This window comes from Centroberyx gerrardi, chromosome 7 (genome assembly GCF_048128805.1).
Source record: "Centroberyx gerrardi isolate f3 chromosome 7, fCenGer3.hap1.cur.20231027, whole genome shotgun sequence".
Taxonomy (NCBI): domain Eukaryota; kingdom Metazoa; phylum Chordata; class Actinopteri; order Beryciformes; family Berycidae; genus Centroberyx; species Centroberyx gerrardi.
Genome location: NC_136003.1, coordinates 11349790 through 11375573, shown reverse-complemented (window position 1 = coordinate 11375573; position 25784 = coordinate 11349790). Strand labels below are relative to the sequence as shown.

General features: G+C 43.3%; 1 protein-coding gene and 1 long non-coding RNA gene across 4 annotated transcripts; both read left to right on the top strand.

The window, feature by feature from the left end:
* The first annotated feature begins 44 nt into the window (after window positions 1-44).
* Window positions 45-25784, top strand: tspan34b (tetraspanin 34b). Of its 2 annotated transcripts, none has more exons than XM_078284675.1 (9): window positions 45-83; window positions 213-290; window positions 3232-3309; window positions 3857-4072; window positions 4368-4442; window positions 4551-4658; window positions 4769-4912; window positions 25000-25092; window positions 25194-25784. In XM_078284675.1, exons 3-9 carry the CDS (start codon window positions 3253-3255, stop codon window positions 25251-25253), a joined length of 753 nt encoding a protein of 250 aa, XP_078140801.1. In that variant the 5' UTR covers window positions 45-83; window positions 213-290; window positions 3232-3252; the 3' UTR covers window positions 25254-25784. The 2 variants fall into 2 exon arrangements, with proteins under 2 accessions (XP_078140801.1, XP_071754654.1); XM_071898553.2 differs by lacking the exons at window positions 25000-25092; window positions 25194-25784 and adding exons at window positions 5210-5302; window positions 5408-5996.
* Window positions 17756-19841, top strand: LOC144539448 (uncharacterized). 2 transcript variants are annotated; one of them, XR_013504960.1, is made up of 4 exons: window positions 17756-18105; window positions 18484-18591; window positions 19153-19223; window positions 19693-19841. It is a non-coding gene; the product is annotated as an uncharacterized LOC144539448 (long non-coding RNA). The 2 variants fall into 2 exon arrangements; XR_013504959.1 differs by lacking the exon at window positions 17756-18105 and having other exon boundaries at window positions 18235-18591.

Sequence of the window (25784 nt, the reverse complement as noted above, 5' to 3'; positions counted from 1 at the left end):
TATAACCAAGTGGCAGCTCTAAATAAGAGCAGAGAGCTGAATGAGTAAACTACTCACTCAGAAGATCCTCCACATCTGACAGAGTAAGCGACAGAGGGAGGAAGAGAGGGAGGGAGAGAGAGAATACTGTAGGTCATTTTCAGAGGACAAAGGGAGAAACAAGCGCACACTCCTGAGCTCCTGTTATCTCACATTTTACTCTGCTCCCACAGCAACAGCCTCCATCATCGGAGTGAAGGTAGAGACTCCCCCGGCCTCGCAGCAACTTCCTGGAATAGCTCCTCTGAAAGGTAGGACCGGAGCATTAAGAATGACTTGACTTCAACCGCTTGTCAGTTAGAGCAATACCATATGGTAGCTTGTTCATGTTGTGTGTTTTGGGGGCTCTAGGTACGCTTATTTTTCCTGGTGAACTCAGGTGCCGTGACAACGTAGGGAGGGATCCAACAATGATCCTTTGTGTGTCTCCTGAGACCAAGGCTCCAGCCTGCAATTATTCCTCTCAATGGCATCCTTTGAGATTTGTCTCCTGTTTTTTGATGGATGTTGGTCAGTCAGAGACAGTTCAGAGGCTTTGCTGATCAGTGTGAAGAGGAACTACTGCTTGGTTTTCTTTTCTTTCTTGGGTATTGACGTCCCAAAATAAGAATTACTCTATCATAAGACCAACAAATATAGCTCAATCTGTTTGTCTTTATGTTATATATGTCATCTCCAAGCTAGGGGAGAGAGATTGTCATTTTTGTTTACATGTTTTATAAGACGTTTCAACCAAGTAATATTACATAAACCTTTACTGAAGTACACCGATGTTAAGCTTTGATACCTGTGTTACAGAGGGACATGCTGTGTGACTCATCAAGCATTTTAATGATGGATACAATGATGGATGTTGTTTATGACATTATTTGCATTATACACACTATGTAAATCTATTGTAAAGCCCCAGAAGCATTCTTTCATAGTGTATTTTAAATGGTGAATCAAAGGGAAGGAAATAAGTCATTTTAGAGTCATTAGTGCGCCGTGGGTGCCTTCTCGCTTGTTGCTGGGACATTTTGTTTGTGATTTGCATGTGACTCCAGCCTGTTAATACATCACCGGGCTGACTACACAGTGTTAGAGTGGAGTCGCTGGAGACGGCTGACCAGGAGGAAGTGGGAACAGCTCAGGGGTTAGAGAAGAGGTGGGAGCTGGGGGAGTCAAGGCGATCGCTCATTATGTTTCTAAGGACGTCCTGGCCGCTGCTCTCTGGCCCCAAATGTATGATTAACTTGATGAGGGCCAGCTTTACTCTGACATTGTGGTCACAGTCACTTCCTGTTTTTCGATACATATTTGCATATCTGATATGCTCGATGAAGTATGGTTGGGGAAGGTGTTAGGGAATGAACATAACATAAAGGGCCTCTCACAATGCGGTATGAATGAAATAGCAGTGAATGGAGGCTGTGAAGGACATCCCAATTAGATATTCTCAAAAAGCAGCCTGTTGCAATACACAATAGGGTGTTTTGCTCGGTCATTGTTGTTTGGGATAACAATTTGTCTGTTTTGTCACGCTACACAAAGGCCACTGTTCCCCATCTGGGAGGTCCATACAGAGACACACACACACACACACATTGGGGACAGAAGTGCTTGAAGTGACTCAGGAGCAGAGGGAGAACAAACGGGTCGTAAAATGAAGTGGGATGAGGAGATAGGCCACCGTGTGCATGTGTGTGTATGTGGTGTGTAGGTGTCTGTTATGTATTTGTGTGTGTGTGTGTGCTTGGAGTATGTGTTATGTGTGAGCGTTTGAGCTATAACACATGTATGTATGTGTGTGTGTGCAGGTATGGAGGTAGTTAATGGGCTGCTACATTGTAATGTGCCCCTGATTGGTGCTGAGTGTTAGGACCATAAAGTTTCTAACCACTTCCTTGGCATGCGATGGATTGGCTGGCTGGCCAGAGAGTTGTCTATGCAAATGAAGACGCCAGATCCCTTGTTCTTGTACCTTGTTTAGTGTATTGCAGGTGTGTCCATAGGCTATGACCATGCTTTCAATCCAGTTCCTCATTTCCCCATATTACATTCAAATTCTAAATTTGAATGTAATTAGAGAAAGTTTCTCTCGAGGAATGAGAAAGTTGTAGAAAGAGAAATCTAGTCTAGTCTAGTTTATCACAGTCAAGTCTCAAAGTGCTTTACATACCATCATATACATGTCATATACCATACTACATCATACATATACATACTACATATACTGTATACATCATATACGTCATATACTAGGTCATATACATACTTCATATACATCGTTTACTGCATCATATACATACTGTCCATCATATACTACATAATATACATCATATACCATACTATGGGCAATTTAGACTCTTCAATTCACCTGTCCTTCATGTCTCTGGGCTGTGGGAAATCTACATGTTGCTGGGGAACAACTTTTTAATTATTTGCATACCACTGGCCCATCATTTTATTTGTGTAGTGACACATTTTAATGAAAATACAGTGAGGCGTACTCCTTTAGTCACTGCCTCTGTACTTGTAATTGTAAACTAAACAAAGCCCTCACCCAAGTTCCATGTACGCTGGTATGCGTATAGTAAATGTCCTCAGCAAAGCAAGGGCACTCCGAGTGTTTGAGAAAGATAAGTTTTTCTACTTACAAAGGGTAAAAGGTGAGAGGAGTTGGGAAAGTGGCAGGTGTTTACCCGCACCCTGCTCTCTCCCACCTCTCACGCTCTGACAGAGTGCCGGTCTCCTGGTAACAATTCAAAGAGAGGAAACGGCATCTTACCTATACAAACGCACTCTGTTAACTTGTCACCTAATTGGCAGAGCATAATGACGTAGTGAAACTCAATCAACAAGGTCATTGATAACGTATGCACAAAACAGTACCTGTCACTTGTGTGTGTCACTTGTTTGTGTTGCATCATTCTTTTCTATGTTGGATCTACGTAGTTAGGCTCTTTCTCTGTGAAGTGCTTTGAGACGTGCATGTGATAAAGGGCTATGTAAATAATTGAACTTGAACTTGAACTTGAACTTGTAAAAAGTGCTGTTAAATATGAATAACATTTTTATGGAGGAATAAACTTCACGTGTCCAAAGAAAAAGATAGTGAAAACTTCAATGTCATATAAAAATCTTCATGAGATAAAACATGGTGAACATGGTCTCAATTTTCCTCTTCTTTTCTTCCTTCTTTTTTTATAGGTAGAACAATCCGCAGCAACAATGGGCTGCTTTGGATTCCTCAAAGTCATGATGTTTGCTTTTAATGGCATCATCTTTGTAAGTTGAGCGTGTTTTATATCTAACGAGAAATCATTCAAAATATGATAATACAGTTTTGTTCCCCATGGAACAAAACTGTATTATCATATACATTTTATTGCTGTGTGCATCGTTAGTAAGTTGCAATGTGAAAAAAGTTATGAGAATATGCAAGTGAAGTACAAAGACAAATTGCAACTTTATTAGTTTATGACACAGAAATGAACTAATGGGGGAATTTGTATTGTTTAATATCCAAAATGCATGACAAAATATTGGTTTGCTGGATAAGAACTATGTCCTGCGTGTGAAGAAGGAAGCACACAAGGCAGTCATGTAATGAATATCAAGATATACAAAGTATATCTGCTTTGTTTATTTGGCACAACTGGTCAACTGCTACGTGCAGACTGACATCTAGGAAGAGTGTATTTAGTCATTCACTCCGCCCTCAACAGAAATACCTCTGTGAAAGAGAATCATCCGTAACATTTCCCCTTTCTTCTCCTTCCCCACTCCTCCACCCTTCCATCCATCCCCTCTTGTCCCTGCCTCCCTCCTCCAGCTGGCGGGTGCTGCCATCCTGGGCGTCGGGGTCTGGGTGAAGGTGGACAGCGGTTCCGTCCTCGGCTTCCTCCAGAAGATCGACAACGCCCCGGCAGAGCTCAGCCAGCTCCTCAACGTGGGCTACCTGCTGATTGCAGTAGGAGCCGTCCTGCTCGTCATTGGCTTTCTAGGCTGCTGTGGAGCGGTGAGGGAGAGCAGGTGCATGCTGCTGCTGGTAGGTTGTCCGCTGCTTTGTATTGGGGGTCAAAGGGCGGCTGCAAAATGGTGCTCATAGACACTAGAGACTGTGTGGCAGGACTGATTCCACCTCAATTTTGTACAGCCTATTTCTTTCTCTTTCTTTTTGGTTTTCTAGTATAAGGACTGTTAAGCCAATTATTGCAAGAATATAATATCTTTTTATTAAAACCCTTGGTTTGAGCGTTCAGATCTTCATCAAACATACATTTTCACCTAAAATGTCCTTATCTCATGCAGCGCCTAATAAAACATTCCTATCTTTCCTCTAGTTCTTCATCGTAGTCTTGATTGTCTTCATAGCGGAGGTTGCTGGAGCTGTGGTGATCTTGGTATTCAAACCCTTGGTAAGTCATTAGGGAACTTTTCCACACACAGAATATTGGCAGCCTGCTCTTAGTTGACACTTGCTTTGTTAATTGGAATGCAAAAAGTAATCTGTGCTTGCATTCTAGGCAGAGGATTTGATCAACAAGCTGGGCACCAAGGCAGTTGAAAGCATCAAGAGGGACTATGGGGAAAATCCTGATGTCACAGGGCTCTGGAATGTTACTATGGATACGGTACATTGTTCTGTTGGACAAATTATGAAATGTGCGATAAACTGACAATCTTTTTCACTCCATGTCGCCAGTGCTTTGTGTAATATATCCTCTCCCTGTGTCCCTGTTAGCTGAAATGCTGTGGATTCTACGGCTACACCGACTTCACAGACTCTCCATTTTACAGCAACAACATGAATCAATACCCATCACTGTGCTGCCCAAGCAATGACAACCCTTGTAATGCGACAGTGGCTGCCAGTGTATCCAACACGGTATGGGCTTTGACAGTAATGTAATGTTAAAGACACCCCATTTTGGTTATTTACTTCTGTCTGAAACTACTTACTATATCGTATGTAACATTTTTATATGCAAAAGATTTATATCAGTTTAAATGAGTGAGTTAATTTCACAAATAAAAAAGTGGGGGAGTGAGTTTATATGGGTTTACTTTCCACAATACTCCTGGGCTTTGAATTTGGAAACAGTAGGCTACAGAAGCCAAGTGTCTGATACAAAACCATTTTGTATTACTAAGCTGTCATTCTGTCACTCCTTCTGTTCCTCAGACAATCACTGGCTGCTTCCCAAAGTTCAAGAAGCTGATTGATGACAACGCAGTTGTTATTGTGGCAGTGGCGTTGGGAATTGCAGCTCTGGAGGTAAACCTTTTAGCCATTTTATTTGTTTGTTTACATTTTCACTTTCTTATTTACTTACTTATTTATTTTGATTCATCCCTGATGTGGATATCCTTTCCCCCCCAGATATGTGCCATGGTTGTCTCCATGACTCTTTACTGCAAAATAGGATCAAAGAGAGACTAACTGCAAATGGAGAGGGCCTTAGAAGAACCATTTTAATTCACTGGAACCTTCCAAGTGCCTACGCTGACTCTGGAGGAGTGAAGGAATACACCTGTGTTGCAGAAATGCCTCATCATGGGACACAGACAGTTGATGTCAGACCTTGCGCAATCAGAATCATTGAACTGCATAACATCTATTTTTACTGAAGTCTATCTAATGGATGGCTTTTATGAATGTACATATTTATTTCTTAAGATTGGAACACTACACTCCTCACAGAATAGATTTCACTAGAGTTTATTTCTAAGGTCAAGCAGTGCTGCTGCGTGCCTGTAACACATCGCCAGTTAACGAGTTATTACATGACAATTGCATTCATCATGATAATGAAACAGATGCGGGGATCAATGTTGGAGACAGGAATCACTGTTGCAAATTATTGCTGCAATGGCGCAGCCTGCAAAAATAGCAGAGAAAATTATACGTTATTTGTATGTGTGTTGTATGGTGACAAAGTTTTTGAAATAAAGTGAAAAGTATTTCTCTAGACCTGGTGTATTTTTGTGCTGGTTGCATGTGTGTTGCTGTAGTAGCCCAGTATGGAGGGCTTTTTTTTTTTTTTTTTTTTACAGATATTCCAAGGGAACCAACAAACCAACATTGCAGTTGAAAATCAAGATAAAAAAAAATCAACCCTCTCCTCCCACTTTAGCCAGGTTTTCACAACAAACATATTTGACCAGTGACACTATAGTGCATTTTGAACTTTGTAATCACAGTCACTCAATCAAATAATAAATCATATGCTGGATAGCTAAGGATATCAGCTCCATTAGGTGCCATTTTCCTCTATCTGAAACCATAAACTGTGAAACCATGAGCTGTGAGTTTGTTTGGACAAGATAACATACATCTCATATTAATCTGAATCAGAAGCAAGCTCATTTGTTTGTTTAGTGTGATTAGTCTGAAATATAATAGTAGGTGTTAACGTGTGACTTGGAGCCAGCAGCATTACCTTGACTCCTTCCTTTCAGTGTTTTTTTCTAGTATGAATCAGTGTTACTCTTTATTACTGACGTTATTGATACTGTCTTCCCCTTGAGTGCAGGCACCTGGTAAGATATGAATGATTTAATTGTTTCAAAATTATGAATTTACTAATCTTCATACTGTGAATAAGTGCCTTACAATACTGCTGAGCTTAACGCTGCTGCTTAAATGGACCCAGCAGCAGCAGACACTCCATCATGCATCATCAAGCAACACTGCATGTTCAAGGTGTTTCATTTGGTTATATGAGAATATCCAGGGTGACCAGTGTTAACTTTGCTACTTCACTTTAAGTATCAAATATAATTTAAGTGCTGTGGAAACTGTATTGTATTCACAGATCAAATCTCTTTGTAGTGATTGGCTTTTCCCTCTTGTCATAATAATAATAATAATAATGATAATACATTTTATTTATATAGCCCTTTCTCAATAACTCAAAGCACTTTATATCTTAAAAACAAAACAGCATTAAAGCAGCATTAAAAAACAGCAATAAAAATAGTTTAAGTATACTTAAAACTAACAATGCAATCATAAATGATATGCCTCTCTGAAGAGGTAAGTCTTGACAAGTGATTTAAAAGAATCAACACTGTCATAGTGAAAAGCATGTGGATTTGAAAGCTCTCCAGGTTGAACTACCCAAAGACCTGCTGTGTGAACAAGACTGGCAGCTTGTGATGGAACTGCACTCTCTGCTGGACTCAGGGAGGTACTGAATGAAACCTTCATTTGATGCACTGCATTTCTGTTAGAACAGTGTCTGTATTTAAATTACCTCTCTGAAGAAAAATATATTATATAAGTATTGATCAAGAATCAACCAATTGGCAAACCTAACTCTTGGTCAAATATTATGGTAGCCTACAAAGACGTGTCCCACTGAGACATTGATTCTCATTTAGATTCTAGCTGTTTTAATTGATGCTTCACTGCTGTCAATAAACACAATGTCATGTGTTTTTCCCTAGAGTTGCTTTGGTAAGGTTGTCAGAGCGATCACAGACCTGGGATCAGTGTCACTGAGGTAAGCTCCTACAGCCCCACAGGGAACTGAAGCACTAAGCCACACAGCCTCATCTGAACTCTTTATTTTATTATGTGCCTTATAGAGTGGTGTATGGAGTGTGTGCACAAACACTCACACACACATTGCATTAAATTACATATATCCATGCATTCCTCCCTGTTTATCACGAGTGGCTCTGAATGTATGTGTATGTGTATATGAATGTTATGTCTTGGTGATTTAATAGACTTTTTAGCCTCTTGCTTGGTCTCTATGATTGTTGCTATGACTGTGTTGATGCCAGTATGAAATGCATCAACACTGGGGGACACAAAACAGTAAATTATAAACTGTAAAAAGTCTTTATGAATCAACATAAAACAAATTCTCATCAACTCTCTCTTGTTCTCTCTGTTGTAGCTCCGCTCCATGTTAATTTAACATCACTGCCAACCCAAATAGTGTTGTTTTTTTTTTTGCTTTTCTGAATTTTTAACTTAACAGATGCATTTGAGTTTATGACAAGACAATATGTGTGGTATGAGTGGCTTTTGGGAAAAGTGGAAAACAATAAACAAATAAATTAAAGCCTTGAACTCATTAACAATTTCCCAGATACACAAATATTCTGAATTAATTTACGCAAAATATTGTATAGCCTAAATATCATTTACCATGATAATTATGTATGATGCATATTTCAAGGGGAAAGTTTGCTAGCAAATTAACTTAGGCTACATATGAATGTAAAGCATGTAAAGCATGATTATCAACACAAAGAAATAAAGGTAGCCTATAATAGTAAACTACACTAATTGCCACAGAAAAGGAAATGAATGAACTATGGGATGTAATACATTGCAGTGACTAAATAGGGACTTGTCTAAATTAAACCAGAAAGATGTAAATATATAAATGATTTAACAAGAGTAACACGACATACTGTACAAAGATACAACCAACTACAAAAGACAAGGAAATGACCTAGTTCTGGCAGGACACGTCATGCTATGCTGTCAGCTGACTGCTGCCGCACCTATCGCATCTCACTGCACTGATTTGGCGGTCTATTTAAATGTCTTCACACTCACATCCACACTGTACGCTGCTGCGTGCTTTGCTGCTGTTATTTGTAAGGAGGCTACACCAACCGCTGCACCCACTCTGCCGCTCGGTGAAGCGATCTTCATGTTCCTGCTGACGGCCGTTCACATGTCCGACCCTCACCCCCTCACCCTGTCATGAATGTCCGCTTCAAGCCCTGGAAACCAGTCTGGTCTGACCTCACGTCACCGCTAAGAATGCCGGGAGATGCAGTCCTCAAGATTTGCTCTTATGTTGCAAGCATGCATCATTTTGGGTGGTTGTTGAGTTTCAATTTCAATTCAGTATTTCTTTGTATTTTGGCATGTGAAGATGCTGACATGCTGCTGGCTGTCACCTCAACTGGGCTTGCAAGCTTGCAACTGCAGCATGCTTGTTGCTTTACATGGGTTAGACCAGTGGTTCTCAACGTGGGGTCCGGGGACCACCAGGGGTCCGTCAGAGGGTTCCAGGGGGTCCCCAGCAAATTGATAAAGTGTTAAACTTCACCATTATTTCATTTACAAGAAGTTAGCATGATTAGAGAATGTAGAGGAAAGACTATTTTGATCATAGTTTCACTGTTATCTCTCTACCTACAATACAGACAGTCATGGAATTCTGGACAAAATTATATCTAACAATAAAAATATACAAAATAAATACAAAATCTCATCAAATGGGGGTCCGTGGCCCTAACGTGTACTAAATTTGGGGTCCTTGATGTGAAAAAGGTTGAGAATCAAAGGGTTAGACAATAAATTAAATGCAGCTCTTTGTAGGGAGAAACAATTTTGTTTTGGGGGGTTTTACACAGAATCTCTCGCTATATTTGACCATTTGTTGCTATATGGTTTTATCTTTATCTTGTGACTAGAGTGTTCCTGTCTGAAGTGATATTATTGCTACCCAAAGCTTTGAACTCTTAGATGGCGCTTTAATTATTTCCTCATAATAAATGGTTGCTCTGCGTAGTAGGTGGCTGGTTCTCGTTCTCACATAAATGTAGAATATCCATTTAGATCTTGCTTTCATCTTTCATCATTGGTGATCTGCAGATGTTCCTGGAGATGTGCAGTAGTCTCAGAAGCCACTGATGGCTCAAAATATCTGTCTGGATATCCTGGTAATCCAGGAAGCAGTGGGTGCTCCACTGTACACATTGTCATTTTGTCACTACAGGTAGAATATTTTGCATGCACCAGGATAAGCAGTATCTTGCCTTTGTGTAGCCTACATCTGTAGGGACTGTTGACGAACACTAGAGGGAGCGGCATGCCTATTCTTAGAGGAAACACAACTCATGCCCTGCAGTAGGCTACTACAGATGAGAAGGGCATCGAGTGGTGTGTTGCTGTGTCCTATGCAAAATGGTTGCGCAAACTATAGTTCACTTAGGTGGCATGGTTATTCCTGGTTCTTGGTAGGAATCAGGCAGGCCGAACACAGTGACTTGGCGGTCCGACTCTATGTTGGGGTTGGGGGATTATTGCAATACCCCCTGCATCTCATTTATCATGTGCCAGCAAACATTTCGACGTCGATCAGACGTCTAATCAACGTTGGTCCGGGAGGTCGACTCGACGTCTAGTGGAGGGGCTGATATTAAAGTTTTTCTGACGTCGGACTTTCGACCCACGTCGTTTCAACGGCTCATAGACGACATTATTTCAACCTATATAAAATTTACTTTTAAGCCACTAAATACCCACATACTTATGAAAGAAAATAGAATTACGCTAAATTTCACATCTTTCTATGATAGCTTAGTTTTTTTAAAATCTTTAACCTATTTAGGGCATAGAGAAAGCATAAATACATTACATAATACTCTTCGCCAAAAGACAGCATTCAGGATATAAAGAAAACACAAAAACATTTTGAAAATAATGTTGCATAAAGTTTATTGATACTCAAACCCCGTTCCCCCCAGTCCTTGCTGGTGCATGTTTCAGGGTAAGTCCTATGGCTGCTTTTTCGTTTTCTGCGGCCTTCACCTTCCATCTCTTCACAGCAGCTGAAAAAGGCACAACAAAAAATAATATTCATCTTTCCAGAGCCTCTTGTTGGAGCATTTTTTGACTGTCAACGGCGGAGGCGCCTGTCTGCGGCCAGGTCCTGTTGGAAATTAACGCCATCTAGCGCCCCAGGCTAAAGCGCTGTCTATCGGCTACACCAACTCTATCATGAGCGCCGCTGGGCGCTCTGGGCGCTGGCTGCTCGCTGCCAGCCCTCAGCAGTCGTCGCTAGGGGGCGGGGCGTTCAAGCAGCGCTGCAGACATCAACTTCGGTTGTGGCCAATATATCAAGTTTGTAGTAGAGCTATTCGGCAGGTCTGCCGTGAACTGTGACAAGCATGATCAAATAAACAAACTTCCACGTTTTCCTGCAAAATATACCTAGTCTGTATTTGATAAAATAATGCTTCTGGCATTTGTATTTAAGCTAGTAGCACAGTAAGTTTAATTTTACTACTTCTACACTGTACAGTAGGCCTAATCACGCTTACCTGAAATCCCTACTATCTCTGACACCTTCTTCCATGCATATTTTTTTTTTGTTTATGTCTATAAACGAACAAGGACGGGTCATACAGCTCCGGGAAACCGGAGACCGCAACAATCAGTTTCTCCTCCATTGTCAGTATGGAACAAATATTTGCTAGGAACTTCAGTACATAGGGAGACGTTTACAGCGGGAAGAAAATCAAATCCCGATCTGCAATTGGTTGCTGCTTCAGCGCGTCGCTGCTAATTTGCATAAAGTTCAGCTCAGCTCAACTTCAACTCGTCGCTGGCATCGCGCCGCTCGCTGCTGCCACGGCGTCAGACGCCTCTCGTCGGCAGCTCCCATTGAAAATGAATGACTGCCGGCCGCTTTTGTAGCTCATGACGCTTTGCACAGTCAGCGCAAAGTGAGTGCACAGTAAGGCTAGCTAGCAACATCAGAAGCTACCACCCCCTCGCTATGAATAAAGACTAGAAAAATAGAGAAGAATGGGTCCTAAAAATAAACAAAAGTTCGCAGGACTAATGCACGGGAAAACTGCTTTGCCACCCGACTATGCACGTGTTTCATTTTCAAGAGCACACAGCTAGCGTGCTAGCTTCCCCGACCCCAGTTCGTATGTACAAATACGAAAACCAGCTATCTATGATAATACGTCATGTAGCCACAAACTCAACAGTTTAGCATGCAAATGATAAAAGCATAATGTCTTTACAAATACATTTGCATTTTAAATTGGAGTGTCTTTTCGAAACTCACCTGCAACTTGCATGCCCTGTCGAACTCAATGTGGAACTGATATCACCTGTTGCGCATGCGTTGGAGGCCAAAGGGATTACTTATTAGTGTTGGTGCGCAAGGAAAAATAGTTCCTAAATGGAACTCGAGGAAATGCTGGAATAAAACATACACCTATTTCAGCCCCTATTGGCCATATACATGATAGCATATTGCGTTTAGAATAATAACACTTTTCAATAACACAATTCATGTGTAAACACTACCGTTCACACTCACGTTACAAAGTTATATCGTTGTTATTTTAAACAGTGTTTATTCAGTTACACCATTGTCAAACAAGTTTTCCTCGAAATCACCATTCCCCTAAGATTATGTTTTCATGTCGGCAAATGATCGAAATAAAGTCACGTTGTGACTCGACGTCTATTGGACTTGTTGGCCTCGACGCAGGTCGAGGAAATGTTTGCTGGGGTGCTATGTAATCTATGTGTTATGCTGCAGCAGGGAGCATCCTCAATAGTAGAACCATACCGCCAATTGCCATCTCTATTTGCATAAATGCATAATAACATGAGTGATTCCTGACAGAACTCAAATAACTTGCACACACTCTCTAGCAGGAATGCTGTGTTTGGTTAAATGGGATAAATGGGTTAAATTGAATGAATGAAGTGAGAGAGTCTATTAAGTAAATGCAGGTGTGTGGCATAATGATGTGTTCGAAGTCCAGGGCAGCAGATTGGCATTATGGGAAATGAAGTTCTTGGTTATTTAATGTAACTCTCAACCCGGTCTCACGGCAGCTCGTGAAATAGTCACGAAATTGAATCTATTGATTCGTATATATGGACACGATTTTTCGTTAAACTCAGAACGACATTCAAACTAATGTATTTCAATTGGAAGTATCTTTCGTGCCTGCAGCACGTTTTTTTTTCTGTCAGTCGGGACTCGGGAGCACAGAAGCCGTAACATAACCTTCGATTTTAATGATATCTTTTAACATTTCTCAACACAAAAACACGAAAGTGTCCTTGATAACTCAACAATACGATGGGTTAATATTATGGCCATCCGTTTTAATTATTTCACCTTCGATTCTGAGAAATAATCTGTTTTGGAGGATAGCGAAAGGCTACATTAGCCTACCCATGAGCCTCAGCGACCGCTACTATTTTTTTTGGGACATCTTTATTGACAATAGAAATCACATATAAACAACGAAGTCAGCGACCGCTACTCAACCAAGGAGGTTCTATATTAACCCGCTACTATGGTGAAGCAAGACGCGAGCTGAAGCCGTAACATAACCAGAGACGGTTTACATAACCTATGATAACTTTAACATGTCTCAACACAAAAACACGAAAGAGTCCTTGATAACTCAACAATACGATAGGTTAATGTTATGTTAATATAGAACCTCCTTGGGTACACCACAATCAGTGTCTTGACGGTTCCTCATTCACTTAGCACTGGTTGGATAAATGATCTTTGGTTGGACAAATGATCTTTGGTTGGATAAATGATCCCGGTTGGACAAATTCCGAAGTCTCCTCCCTCCCAGTCATGATGTCATTGGTTTGGGCCGAACCAACTACGGGACTCGGTGGATCCCGCCCCCTTTCAGCGAAACGTGAAAGAACGTCGAGGGCGACTGTATACTGTCCACTCCGAGTGCCTCGGCGACGGCCTGACATTTCCTCGTTTCAGTCTCCACTCTACCCGAGAGAGTAGGCGAACATTAGCGGTTGGTTAGTCTGTCTGAGCTCCCCTCCTCTCTCTCTCTCTCTCTCTTTTTTTTTTTTTTTTTTTTTAAATCAGATTACAGACTTTAGACTTGATATCCACCGGCCATACGGGACAAGTAGTGAGAGCAGCGGGCTCTTGGTTTAGAATCACGGGGCAAAGCTCCGCTGTCAGCTGGGCCGACCGACCCGGAGCTCGACAACATCGCCTCGGTCAACCTCCAGAGCCGCACCCTGTCCTTTCTGCGCAAGAGACAGACCTGAGCGGCGGGTTATACGGGAGTGAGTGTGACGGGCACACGGGACGCGTCCTACCTCGCTGTCTGTGGCTGTCATCATACTGCAGCTCCGAGGAGCGCTGGAAACGGCTCCAGCGCTGCCGGCGGCGCCTCGCAGATAGAGCGCGACCTCGATGCGTTCCGGCGGCTGCGCTGTTTTTGCCGTGAATATGCGCATTTAAGCACTTCATATGCATTTTATTGTATGAACATAGAACTTTGGAAAATAAACTTTCAACTTGGAAATATATATGTGGAATTGTTTGACATTTATTCAAGTTGGGTGGCATTTGTTTTGTTGACAGGAAGATAGGCTACATTTGTGATCATCCTTGTTAATTTCAAGTGATGTTGTAAATCTTGTTTGGTGCATTCATTTTAAGACAAATCGAACCTCCCACGACTAGCCCACACTTGCAGCTCAGGACAGGTGCGCTGCCCCAACTACCTCCACTGCTATCCAGCCTGCAGCAGGTGTGTGCGGTGTGGCGAGCGAGAGCCTTAAAGCTGCAGCCATGTTTTGATTCTGTCCCGGAGGAATCCACAGAGCGAGCGGACAGGACAGACGACAAACTACAGAGCAACTTGAGTTAAAGTGACGGTATAGGCTACCTGTAGAAATAGATGTAGGCTACTTCTCTCTCTTCACTGTTATGATTTCAGCTCTGGATAATGAAGGGGTGGTGAAGTTGTGTAGCCTGTGTGTTTGTGTGTGGACAGAAAAAGATTCAGCCATCTGTTGGGTGGTAAGGATGTCAAAGACTTGGTGTACAAGCGGTAGGCATTGCCCATTTTATTAGAAGTAATTGCACTATTGGAATTTTCATCTATACTGTGAAGCTTGTTGTTGGTGGTGGGAGGCACGGTTGATTATTCTGCGTTCCTCCGAGGCTCTGCTGCAGTCTGAGGCTCCGTCGCTCCAGCAGGGAAGTTGAATATCTCCCCCAGCAGTCTGTCCTTTCTGCGCAAGAGACAGACCTGAGCGGCGGGTTATACGGGAGTGAGTGTGGCGGGCACACGGGACGCGTCCTGCCTCGCTGTCTGTGGCTGTCATCATACTGCAGCTCCGAGGAGCGCTGGAAACGGCTCCAGCGCTGCCGGCGGCGCCTCGCAGATAGAGCCCGACCTCGATGCGTTCCGGCGGCTGCGCTGTTTTTGCCGTGAATATGCGCATTTAAGCACTTCATATGCATTTTATTGTATGAACATAGAACTTTGGAAAATAAACTTTCAACTTGGAAATATATATGTGGAATTGTTTGACATTTATTCAAGTTGGGTGGCATTTGTTTTGTTTACATACAATGTAAAAAACATACAATGCAATGTAAATATAGAAGAAACAAATGCGCATTGTCCAAAAAAAAGTAACATAAGCTAAAAAAAAAAAAAATCCCCCCTAGCCTACTGATTCTAAAATGACCCAAAAACGTGCATGCGCAGATCAGTAACTTGAACAAATCCTTGACACAGTTTCTTCTTGTCCAAGTTTTCCGTTCTCACTCTGTGAACATGACAAACAGCCACGCTGTTGAGTCGGGTTTGTGACATTGAAGCGCGAAGCCAGGTCTTCAGGCGTCTTAAGGCGCTGAAGCTTCTCTCCGCCTCTCAGCGCACAGTCAGCAGATGAGGCAGGGACGACGAGCAGCAAACGCGCAAGTGCCTCAACTTGATTGAAGAGACCACGGACCTCGGGTACCATGTTCCTCATGATTTCTGACACTTCTGAGCAGGTTTCGTAGGTGTAATTGGCCTTGAACATAGCCAGCTGCACCTTTAGGGACTGGAACTGAAGCTCTGTTAACGTTATTCCTTCAGTTGTTTGTACTTTGTCATATTTTAGGGCAGTGATATTGGATATTGTTATCGCTGCGCTGACTGACATGCACTGGTGCCTTCTACAGTACATGTGATATTGGCATTGTTCGATTGACATGGTGTTGCAGCTGTGGATGTGATGCATATGGATGACTGTACTTGTGCGGTCGACGTTGTTGTGCGGTTTATGCTGAGTGTGTTCGTATTGTCGACTCGATTATTCTGCGCTCCTCCGAGGCTCTGCTGCAGTCTGAGGCTCCGTCGCTCCAGCAGGGAAGTTGAATATCTCCCCCAGCAGTCTAGTTATGGAAATGACAGCAAGCCTCTCTCTGTCAAGGTAAATGTTAAGGACGTGTCCGTGCTGCTCCTCAAAGCCCAGCCTTATATTGAGCCTAGCAGCACAGTTTCGGAGAGTCTGCAGTGTGTGTCGGAGCACGCGCCGAAGGTTTTCCCATCGACCAGCCATAGTTGACTGGACTTGAAGTTGGTTGTTGGGATGTCTGAGCAGCTGTGGCACTGGGACCTCGTCCCCGAGGAAATCAGGTAGAAAGTGATCCACTTGCCAGACAGTTCATCTCTCACGCAGTGTTTCACAGTGTAAAAATATTTTCTGTAGCATAGGTACTTGTGCATAGCATGTAGGCTAGTCTTCTTTCAGTGTCAGAAGTGGAGTATTGTTGACACATTACAGTCCTGCCATTCATTTTATCTACAGCAATTTCGGAAATGGGCGGCAATTGATTCCGAAGACTCCTCCCAGCCGTGATGTCATTGGTTTGGGCCGATCTACGGGACTCCGGTGGATCCCGCCCCCTTTCAGCGAAACGTGAAAGAACGTCGAGGGCGACTGTATACTGTCCACTCCGAGTGCCTCGGCGACGGCCTGACATTTCCTCGTTTCAGTCTCCACTCTACCCGAGAGAGTAGGCGAACATTAGCGGTTGGTTAGTCTGTCTGAGCTCCCCTCCTCTCTCTCTCTCTCTCTCTTTTTTTTTTTTTTTTTTTTTAAATCAGATTACAGACTTTAGACTTGATATCCACCGGCCATACGGGACAAGTAGTGAGAGCAGCGGGCTCTTGGTTTAGAATCACGGGGCAAAGCTCCGCTGTCAGCTGGGCCGACCGACCCGGAGCTCGACAACATCGCCTCGGTCAACCTCCAGAGCCGCACCCTGTCCTTTCTGCGCAAGAGACAGACCTGAGCGGCGGGTTATACGGGAGTGAGTGTGACGGGCACACGGGACGCGTCCTGCCTCGCTGTCTGTGGCTGTCATCATACTGCAGCTCCGAGGAGCGCTGGAAACGGCTCCAGCGCTGCCGGCGGCGCCTCGCAGATAGAGCGCGACCTCGATGCGTTCCGGCGGCTGCGCTGTTTTTGCCGTGAATATGCGCATTTAAGCACTTCATATGCATTTTATTGTATGAACATAGAACTTTGGAAAATAAACTTTCAACTTGGAAATATATATGTGGAATTGTTTGACATTTATTCAAGTTGGGTGGCATTTGTTTTGTTGACAGGAAGATAGGCTACATTTGTGATCATCCTTGTTAATTTCAAGTGATGTTGTAAATCTTGTTTGGTGCATTCATTTTAAGACAAATCGAACCTCCCACGACTAGCCCACACTTGCAGCTCAGGACAGGTGCGCTGCCCCAACTACCTCCACTGCTATCCAGCCTGCAGCAGGTGTGTGCGGTGTGGCGAGCGAGAGCCTTAAAGCTGCAGCCATGTTTTGATTCTGTCCCGGAGGAATCCACAGAGCGAGCGGACAGGACAGACGACAAACTACAGAGCAACTTGAGTTGAAGTGACGGTATAGGCTACCTGTAGAAATAGATGTAGGCTACTTCTCTCTCTTCACTGTTATGATTTCAGCTCTGGATAATGAAGGGGTGGTGAAGTTGTGTAGCCTGTGTGTTTGTGTGTGGACAGAAAAAGATTCAGCCATCTGTTGGGTGGTAAGAATGTCAAAGACTTGGTGTACAAGCGGTAGGCATTGCCCATTTTATTAGAAGTAATTGCACTATTGGAATTTTCATCTGTACTGTGAAGCTTGTTGTTGGTGGTGGTGGGAGGCACGGTTGATTATTCTGCGTTCCTCCGAGGCTCTGCTGCAGTCTGAGGCTCCGTCGCTCCAGCAGGGAAGTTGAATATCTCCCCCAGCAGTCTAGTTATGGAAATGACAGCAAGCCTCTCTCTGTCAAGGTAAATGTTAAGGACGTGTCCGTGCTGCTCCTCAAAGCCCAGCCTTATATTGAGCCTAGCAGCACAGTTTCGGAGAGTCTGCAGTGTGTGTCGGAGCACGCGCCGAAGGTTTTCCCATCGACCAGCCATAGTTGACTGGACTTGAAGTTGGTTGCTGGGATGTCTGAGCAGCTGTGGCACTGGGACCTCGTCCCCGAGGAAATCAGGTAGAAAGTGATCCTCCTGCCAGACAGTTGATCTCCCACGCAGTGTTTCACTGTGTACAATGATTTCCTGTAGCTGCAGCATACTTGTAGCATGTAGGCTAGTCTTCTTTCAGTGTCAGAAGTGGAGTATTGTTACAGTACCATTCCTTTTATCTACAGCAATGTCGGAAATGGGCGGCGCAATTGATTCCGAAGCTCCGTGGTACACCACATTCCGTCCTCATTCACTTAGCACTGGTTGGATAAATTTGGTTGGACAAATGATAAATGGTTGGGCAAATGATAAATGGTTGGACAAATGATAAATGGTTGGGCCAGAGCCATATAGCGAGAGAGTTGCGTCATCTCCGTTCTCTCCAATGGACCATTTTTTTACAGCAATGGCGGATCGCGGAGCCTCTCAATAGTTCCCGGAAGTTAGCGGCTAACACTAGCAGCGCAGTAGAGTTGCAGCGGAATGGACCGTTTGTGATGTACTTTGAAAGGGTAAGATGTTTAAAGAATCAGATTGTATATTATCAGCACATCTGTATCAAATTAACATGTGCATTAAAGCATGTTAGTGGATTATCCCCCTCTAAATTAGTAGATTTAGGGAACGTTAACAGATAACAGATTAGGCTAGGATACTGAATAAAGTTAGCAACACATAACGTTAACCACGAACAGCCTATTAATTATAAATTCCGTTCTCTTAATGCCATTTCATCCAACGTTGTGGAATTAGAGAAAAATACTTCTAAACGTGATTTTTTGCGGGGTGGGGGGAGTTAAATATTAGTTAAATATAACATTGGGGCATGTGTTTGTAGAGTGGTGGGTGGAGGTGGTGAAATGAGGATATCCATTTTGGAGTAAGAGCTAATAATAAAGTTAACGTTACACAATAATAAGGAAGAGAGCTATGTTTGTGATACATCGCTATTGATATGGATTTAGAGTGCATATTTGAGACTTCAAAACAGTAAACAAAAACGTAACTTATGGGTTGAGTGTTTTTAGGCTTTGTGATTCTGTTGACTATTACCTGTCTATATTATGTTGCAGCTCAGCTGATTTTGGATTGATGGCAAAGGGAGAGGGAAGTTGGAGGACCTAAGTGAGATTGAAAACACAAGGTAAGTTTAAAATAGGCCAGCAATTTTGAAAAATGAATCATACTAGGCTAAATGGGGAATCATACTAAATACTAAAAGTATTATACTACAGTATTATATAAGTAATCATACTAAACATGTATTCTATTACTGTATTATATAAGTAATCTTATCTTGTTAGTGTATATTAGTAACCTGCTGTAGGAGCACTGGACATGTATACACTCATTACATATATAAAAGACAACCAAGAACATGAGACAACTTTATATAAATTAATATCACATCAGTAACTGATGCCACTTGTCATACTTTGTTAAACATCAGCAGCAAAAGCTGTTGATGATCACAACTAATGAAGTTCCATAACTTAAGTTGAGGAACAAAGACCACACCTCATCTCCCAAGGCAATTTCCCATCCAAGCCTATATAGGTGTGTCTAACCCTTTCTCCTCTGTCTTTTTCTCCCTCTCTCCCTCTCTCTTTCAGCACAAGAACCACAGGGGGATTCAATGGAGCCTGAAGACTCCCTGCAATGAGACAGCACCCTCACCCTGCACCCTGAGTCTCAACTCCCTGGGTTTTACAAGCCTTTCCCTGTTCCTTATTTTTAATAAACCAAACATTAAGCTTCCCAATGGTATGGTCTTTGTTTGTGAAAAAGTGCAAATGAAGTGTTTGAATATTATTACCTCGCATATTTTTTTGTTGTTGTGATCTTTAGTGATAGTAAGATTGCTCCTGCTGACTTGAGCCAACCATTTTTTTCTCCTCTCCGTGTCAGTGGGGAAACCGTACACTTATTTGTGGTTTCCCTAACATTTGGAAATAAGTGTTTATTATCAAGGATGGTAACCAGTCAGTAACTGTGTCCACTTGGACACGAGACACTTTTTTAATAGTTTTATATTGTTTATCTTCATAGTTTTTATAGTGTGTTATATTGATCTATATTGCCTTCATCTTTTCTGCACCATTTTTATTCTTATTTACCTTATTATTTTACTGTATTATATACCTTATTTCCTGTCATTGTACTGTACACCACTGCTGTGACACCCGAATTTCCCCTAGGGGATCAATAAAGTGCAATCTTATCTTATCTTAGCTGCTGCTAACCATATATCATTTTATCATCCCCAGCTCCACCCCAGCATCCACCTGTAGGCTCTGATTCTAGGTCTCCCCCGGATTGTCCCTCCCTGGCTGCTCTCTTTGGCTAGCTACGTGAATCACGTGACGATCAAGCACTTTGGACTTCCGTTGACGCAACTCTCTCTCTATATGGCTCTGGGTTGGGCAAATGATCTTTGGTGAAGCTACGTGAATCACGTGACGATCAAGCATTTTGGACTTCCGTTGACGCAACTCTCTCTCTATATGGCTCTGGTTGGATAAACAATCTTTGGTTGGATAAATGATCCCGGTTGGACAAATTCCGAAGTCTCCTCCCTCCCAGCCATGATGTCATTGGTTTGGGCCGATCTACGGGACTCCGGTGGATCCCGCCCCCTTTCAGTGAAACGTGAAAGAATGTCGAGGGCGGCTGTATACTGTCCACTCCGAGTGCCTCGGCGACGGCCTGACATTTCCTCGTTTCAGTCTCCACTCTACCCGAGAGAGTAGGCGAACATTAGCGGTTGGTTAGTCTGTCTGAGCTCCCTCTCTCTCTCTCTCTTTTTTTTTTTTAAATCAGATTACAGACTTTAGACTTGATATCCACCGGCCATACGGGACAAGTAGTGAGAGCAGCGGGCTCTTGGTTTAGAATCACGGGGCAAAGCTCCGCTGTCAGCTGGGCCGACCGACCCGGAGCTCGACAACATCGCCTCGGTCAACCTCCAGAGCCGCACCCTGTCCTTTCTGCGCAAGAGACAGACCTGAGCGGCGGGTTATACGGGAGTGAGTGTGACGGGCACACGGGACGCGTCCTACCTCGCTGTCTGTGGCTGTCATCATACTGCAGCTCCGAGGAGCGCTGGAAACGGCTCCAGCGCTGCCGGCGGCGCCTCGCAGATAGAGCCCGACCTCGATGCGTTCCGGCGGCTGTGCTGTTTTTGCCGTGAATATGCGCATTTAAGCACTTCATATGCATTTTATTGTATGAACATAGAACTTTGGAAAATAAACTTTCAACTTGGAAATATATATGTGGAATTGTTTGACATTTATTCAAGTTGGGTGGCATTTGTTTTGTTTATTAGAAGTAATTGCACTATTGGAATTTTCATCTATACTGTGAAGCTTGTTGGTGGTGGTGGGAGGCACGGTTGATTATTCTGCGTTCCTCCGAGGCTCTGCTGCAGTCTGAGGCTCCGTCGCTCCAGCAGGGAAGTTGAATATCTCCCCCAGCAGTCTAGTTATGGAAATGACAGCAAGCCTCTCTCTGTCAAGGTAAATGTTAAGGACGTGTCCGTGCTGCTCCTCAAAGCCCAGCCTTATATTGAGCCTAGCAGCACAGTTTCGGAGAGTCTGCAGTGTGTGTCGGAGCACGCGCCGAAGGTTTTCCCATCGACCACCCATAGTTGACTGGACTTGAAGTTGGTTGCTGGGATGTTTGAGCAGCTGTGGCACTGGGACCTCGTCCTCGAGGAAATCAGGTAGAAAGTCATCCTCTTGCCAGACAGTTGATCTCCCACGCAGTGTTTCACTGTGTACAATGATTTCCTGTAGCTGCAGCATACTTGTAGCATGTAGGCTAGTCTTCTTTCAGTGACAGAAGTGGAGTATTGTTACAGTACCATTCCTTTTATCTACAGCAATGTCGGAAATGGGCGGCGCAATTGATTCCGAAGCTCCGTGGTACACCACATTCAGTCCTCATTCACTTAGCACTGGTTGGATAAATGATATTTGGTTGGACAAATATTTGGTTGGACAAATGATCTTTGGTTGGATAAACGATCTTTGGTTGGATAAATGATCCCGGCTGGACAAATTCCGAAGTCTCCTCCCTCCCAGCCATGATGTCATTGGTTTGGGCCGAGCACTGGTTGGATAAATGATATTTGGTTGGACAAATATTTGGTTGGACAAATGATCTTTGGTTGGATAAACGATCTTTGGTTGGATAAATGATCCCGGTTGGACAAATTCCGAAGTCTCCTCCCTCCCAGCCATGATGTCATTGGTTTGGGCCGAGCACTGGTTGGATACATGATATTTGGTTGGACAAATATTTGGTTGGACAAATGATCTTTGGTTGGATAAACGATCTTTGGTTGGATAAATGATCCCGGTTGGACAAATTCCGAAGTCTCCTCCCTCCCAGCCATGATGTCATTGGTTTGGGCCGAGCACTGGTTGGATACATGATATTTGGTTGGACAAATGATCTTTGGTTGGATAAATGATCCCGGTTGGACAAATTCCGAAGTCTCCTCCCTCCCAGCCATGATGTCATTGGTTTGGGCCGATCTACGGGATTCCGGTGGATCCCGCCCCCTTTCAGCGAAACGTGAAAGAACGTCGAGGGCGACTGTATACTGTCCACTCCGAGTGCCTCGGCGACGGCCTGACATTTCCTCGTTTCAGTCTCCACTCTACCCGAGAGAGTAGGCGAACATTAGCGGTTGGTTAGTCTGTCTGAGCCCCCCTCCTCTCTCTCTCTCTCTTTTTTTTGTTTTTTTTTAAAAATCAGATTACAGACTTTAGACTTGATATCCACCGGCCATACGGGACAAGTAGTGAGAGCAGCGGGCTCTTGGTTTAGAATCACGGGGCAAAGCTCCGCTGTCAGCTGGGCCGACCGACCCGGAGCTCGACAACATCGCCTCGGTCAACCTCCAGAGCCGCACCCTGTCCTTTCTGCGCAAGAGACAGACCTGAGCGGCGGGTTATACGGGAGTGAGTGTGACGGGCACACGGGACGCGTCCTGCCTCGCTGTCTGTGGCTGTCATCATACTGCAGCTCCGAGGAGCGCTGGAAACGGCTCCAGCGCTGCCGGCGGCGCCTCGCAGATAGAGCGCGACCTCGATGCGTTCCGGCGGCTGCGCTGTTTTTGCCGTGAATATGCGCATTTAAGCACTTCATATGCATTTTATTGTATGAACATAGAACTTTGGAAAATAAACTTTCAACTTGGAAATATATATGTGGAATTGTTTGACATTTATTCAAGTTGGGTGGCATTTGTTTTGTTGACAGGAAGATAGGCTACATTTGTGATCATCCTTGTTAATTTCAAGTGATGTTGTAAATCTTGTTTGGTGCATTCATTTTAAGACAAATCGAACCTCCCATGACTAGCCCACACTTGCAGCTCAGGACAGGTGCGCTGCCCCAACTACCTCCACTGCTATCCAGCCTGCAGCAGGTGTGTGCGGTGTGGCGAGCGAGAGCCTTAAAGCTGCAGCCATGTTTTGATTCTGTCCCGGAGGAATCCACAGAGCGAGCGGACAGGACAGACGACAAACTACAGAGCAATCTCATCAAATGGGGGTCCGTGGCCCTAATGTGGACTAAATTAGGGGTCCTTGATATTAAAAAGGTTGAGAACCTCTGAACTAAGGGATTCCGGATTCCGCCCCCTTTCAGTGAAACGTGAAAGAATGTCGAGGGCGACTGTATACTGTCAACTCCGAGTGCCTCGGCGACGGCCTTACATTTCCTCGTTTCAGTCGTTTCAGTCTCCACTCTACCCGAGAGAGTAGGCGAACATTATCAATTTGCAACATTTCACTAATTTCAATTGAAATGTGCAGCCAAGTGGGACTGAGGTGCCTAACTACAGGCCACAGTTTAAATTATGGGACCCAAGTCACAGCCTCTATTGACAATGGGGGCCCTAAACACAATTTCTTTTTGATACAGAGGCCCCAACCACAATTATTGAACTGCCACCATGCCATGTTTATGAGCATTGCATTTAGTGAATATCATCCAACTAAGATGTAGAGCACTAATTAGCTATGTACTGGTGGGGCAGGGGGGTCTAGCTACAGACATAGTCAAACCTTTTCAATACATTTCTACATTTTGGTCCTTAATTCTCACCACCTGTCACCTCACCTCCTTAAAGCCACAACCTGCAATCCAAATGTAAACAAAAACCACCTAAAACTAAAGTTTGGGGTTGGACAAATGTTATCACTCTCAAATTGAATGAGCGAGCTGTAGATAGAAGCAATGGCAGTTTGTAATAGCTGAAACTGAATTTCAGATGTACTTTCATCCTATAAAAGGTTCACATTTGTGTTGTTTCTGAACAGGCTAGTATCTTGAGTTATGGTGTGTGGGTGGGTACCAGGGGGAGGGGGGCCCAATAGGACAAGTGTGCCCAGGGTATCTGGCCCTGATACCCACCACTGTGCTGCGCAATGACAGCAATCCTTGTAATTCAGCGGTGGCTGCCAGTGTATCCAACACAGTATGGGCTTTGACAGTAATGTAATTACGTAAGAAAAAAGAAGTCAAGGGAATTCTACCTCATCTGGTGATCACCATAAGGTGAACAACCATCAATAGGAACAAAAAAGAAAGAAAAAATAAATATACTTTCAGAATCGTATTAATTGGCTTAATTTTTAAAAGACCCCATTATAGTGATTTACTTCTGTCTGAAACTACTTACTATATTGTATGCAACCATTTTATATGCAAAAGATTTATATCAGTTTAAATGAGTGAGTTAATTTCACAAATAAAAAAGTGGGGGAGTGAGTTTATATGGGTTTACTTTCCACAATACTCCTGGGCTTTGAATTTGGAAACAGTAGGCTACAGAAGCCAAGTGTCTGATACAAAACCATTTTGTATTACTAAGCTGTCATTCTGTCACTCCTTCTGTTCCTCAGACAATCACTGGCTGCTTCCCAAAGTTCAAGAAGCTGATTGATGACAACGCAGTTGTTATTGTGGCAGTGGCGCTGGGAATTGCGGCTCTGGAGGTAAACCTTTTAGCCATTTTATTTGTTTGTTTACATATTTTCTTACATATTTACTTATTTATTTTGATTCATCCCTGATGTGGATATCCTTTCCCCCCCAGATATGTGCCATGGTTGTCTCCATGACTCTTTACTGCAAAATAGGATCAAAGAGAGACTAACTGCAAATGGAGAGGGCCTTAGAAGAACCATTTTAATTCACTGGAACCTTCCAAGTGCCTACGCTGACTCTGGAGGAGTGAAGGAATACACCTGTGTTGCAGAAATGCCTCATCATGGGACACAGACAGTTGATGTCAGACCTTGTGCAATCAGAATCATTGAACTACATAACATCTATGTTTACTGAAGTCTATCTAATGGATGGCTTTTATGAATGTACATATTTATTTCTTAAGATTGGAACACTACACTCCTCACAGAATAGATTTCACTAGAGTTTATTTCTAAGGTCAAGCAGTGCTGCTGCGTGCCTGTAACACATCGCCAGTTAACGAGTTATTACATGACAATGCATGCATTCATCATGATAATGAAACAGATGCGGGGATCAATGTTGGAGACAGGAATCACTGTTGCAAATTATTGCTGCAATGGTGCAGCCTGCAAAATAGGAAAGGATATTATACATTATTTGTATGTGTGTTGTATGGTGACAAAGTTTTTGAAATAAAGTGAAAAGTATTTCTCTA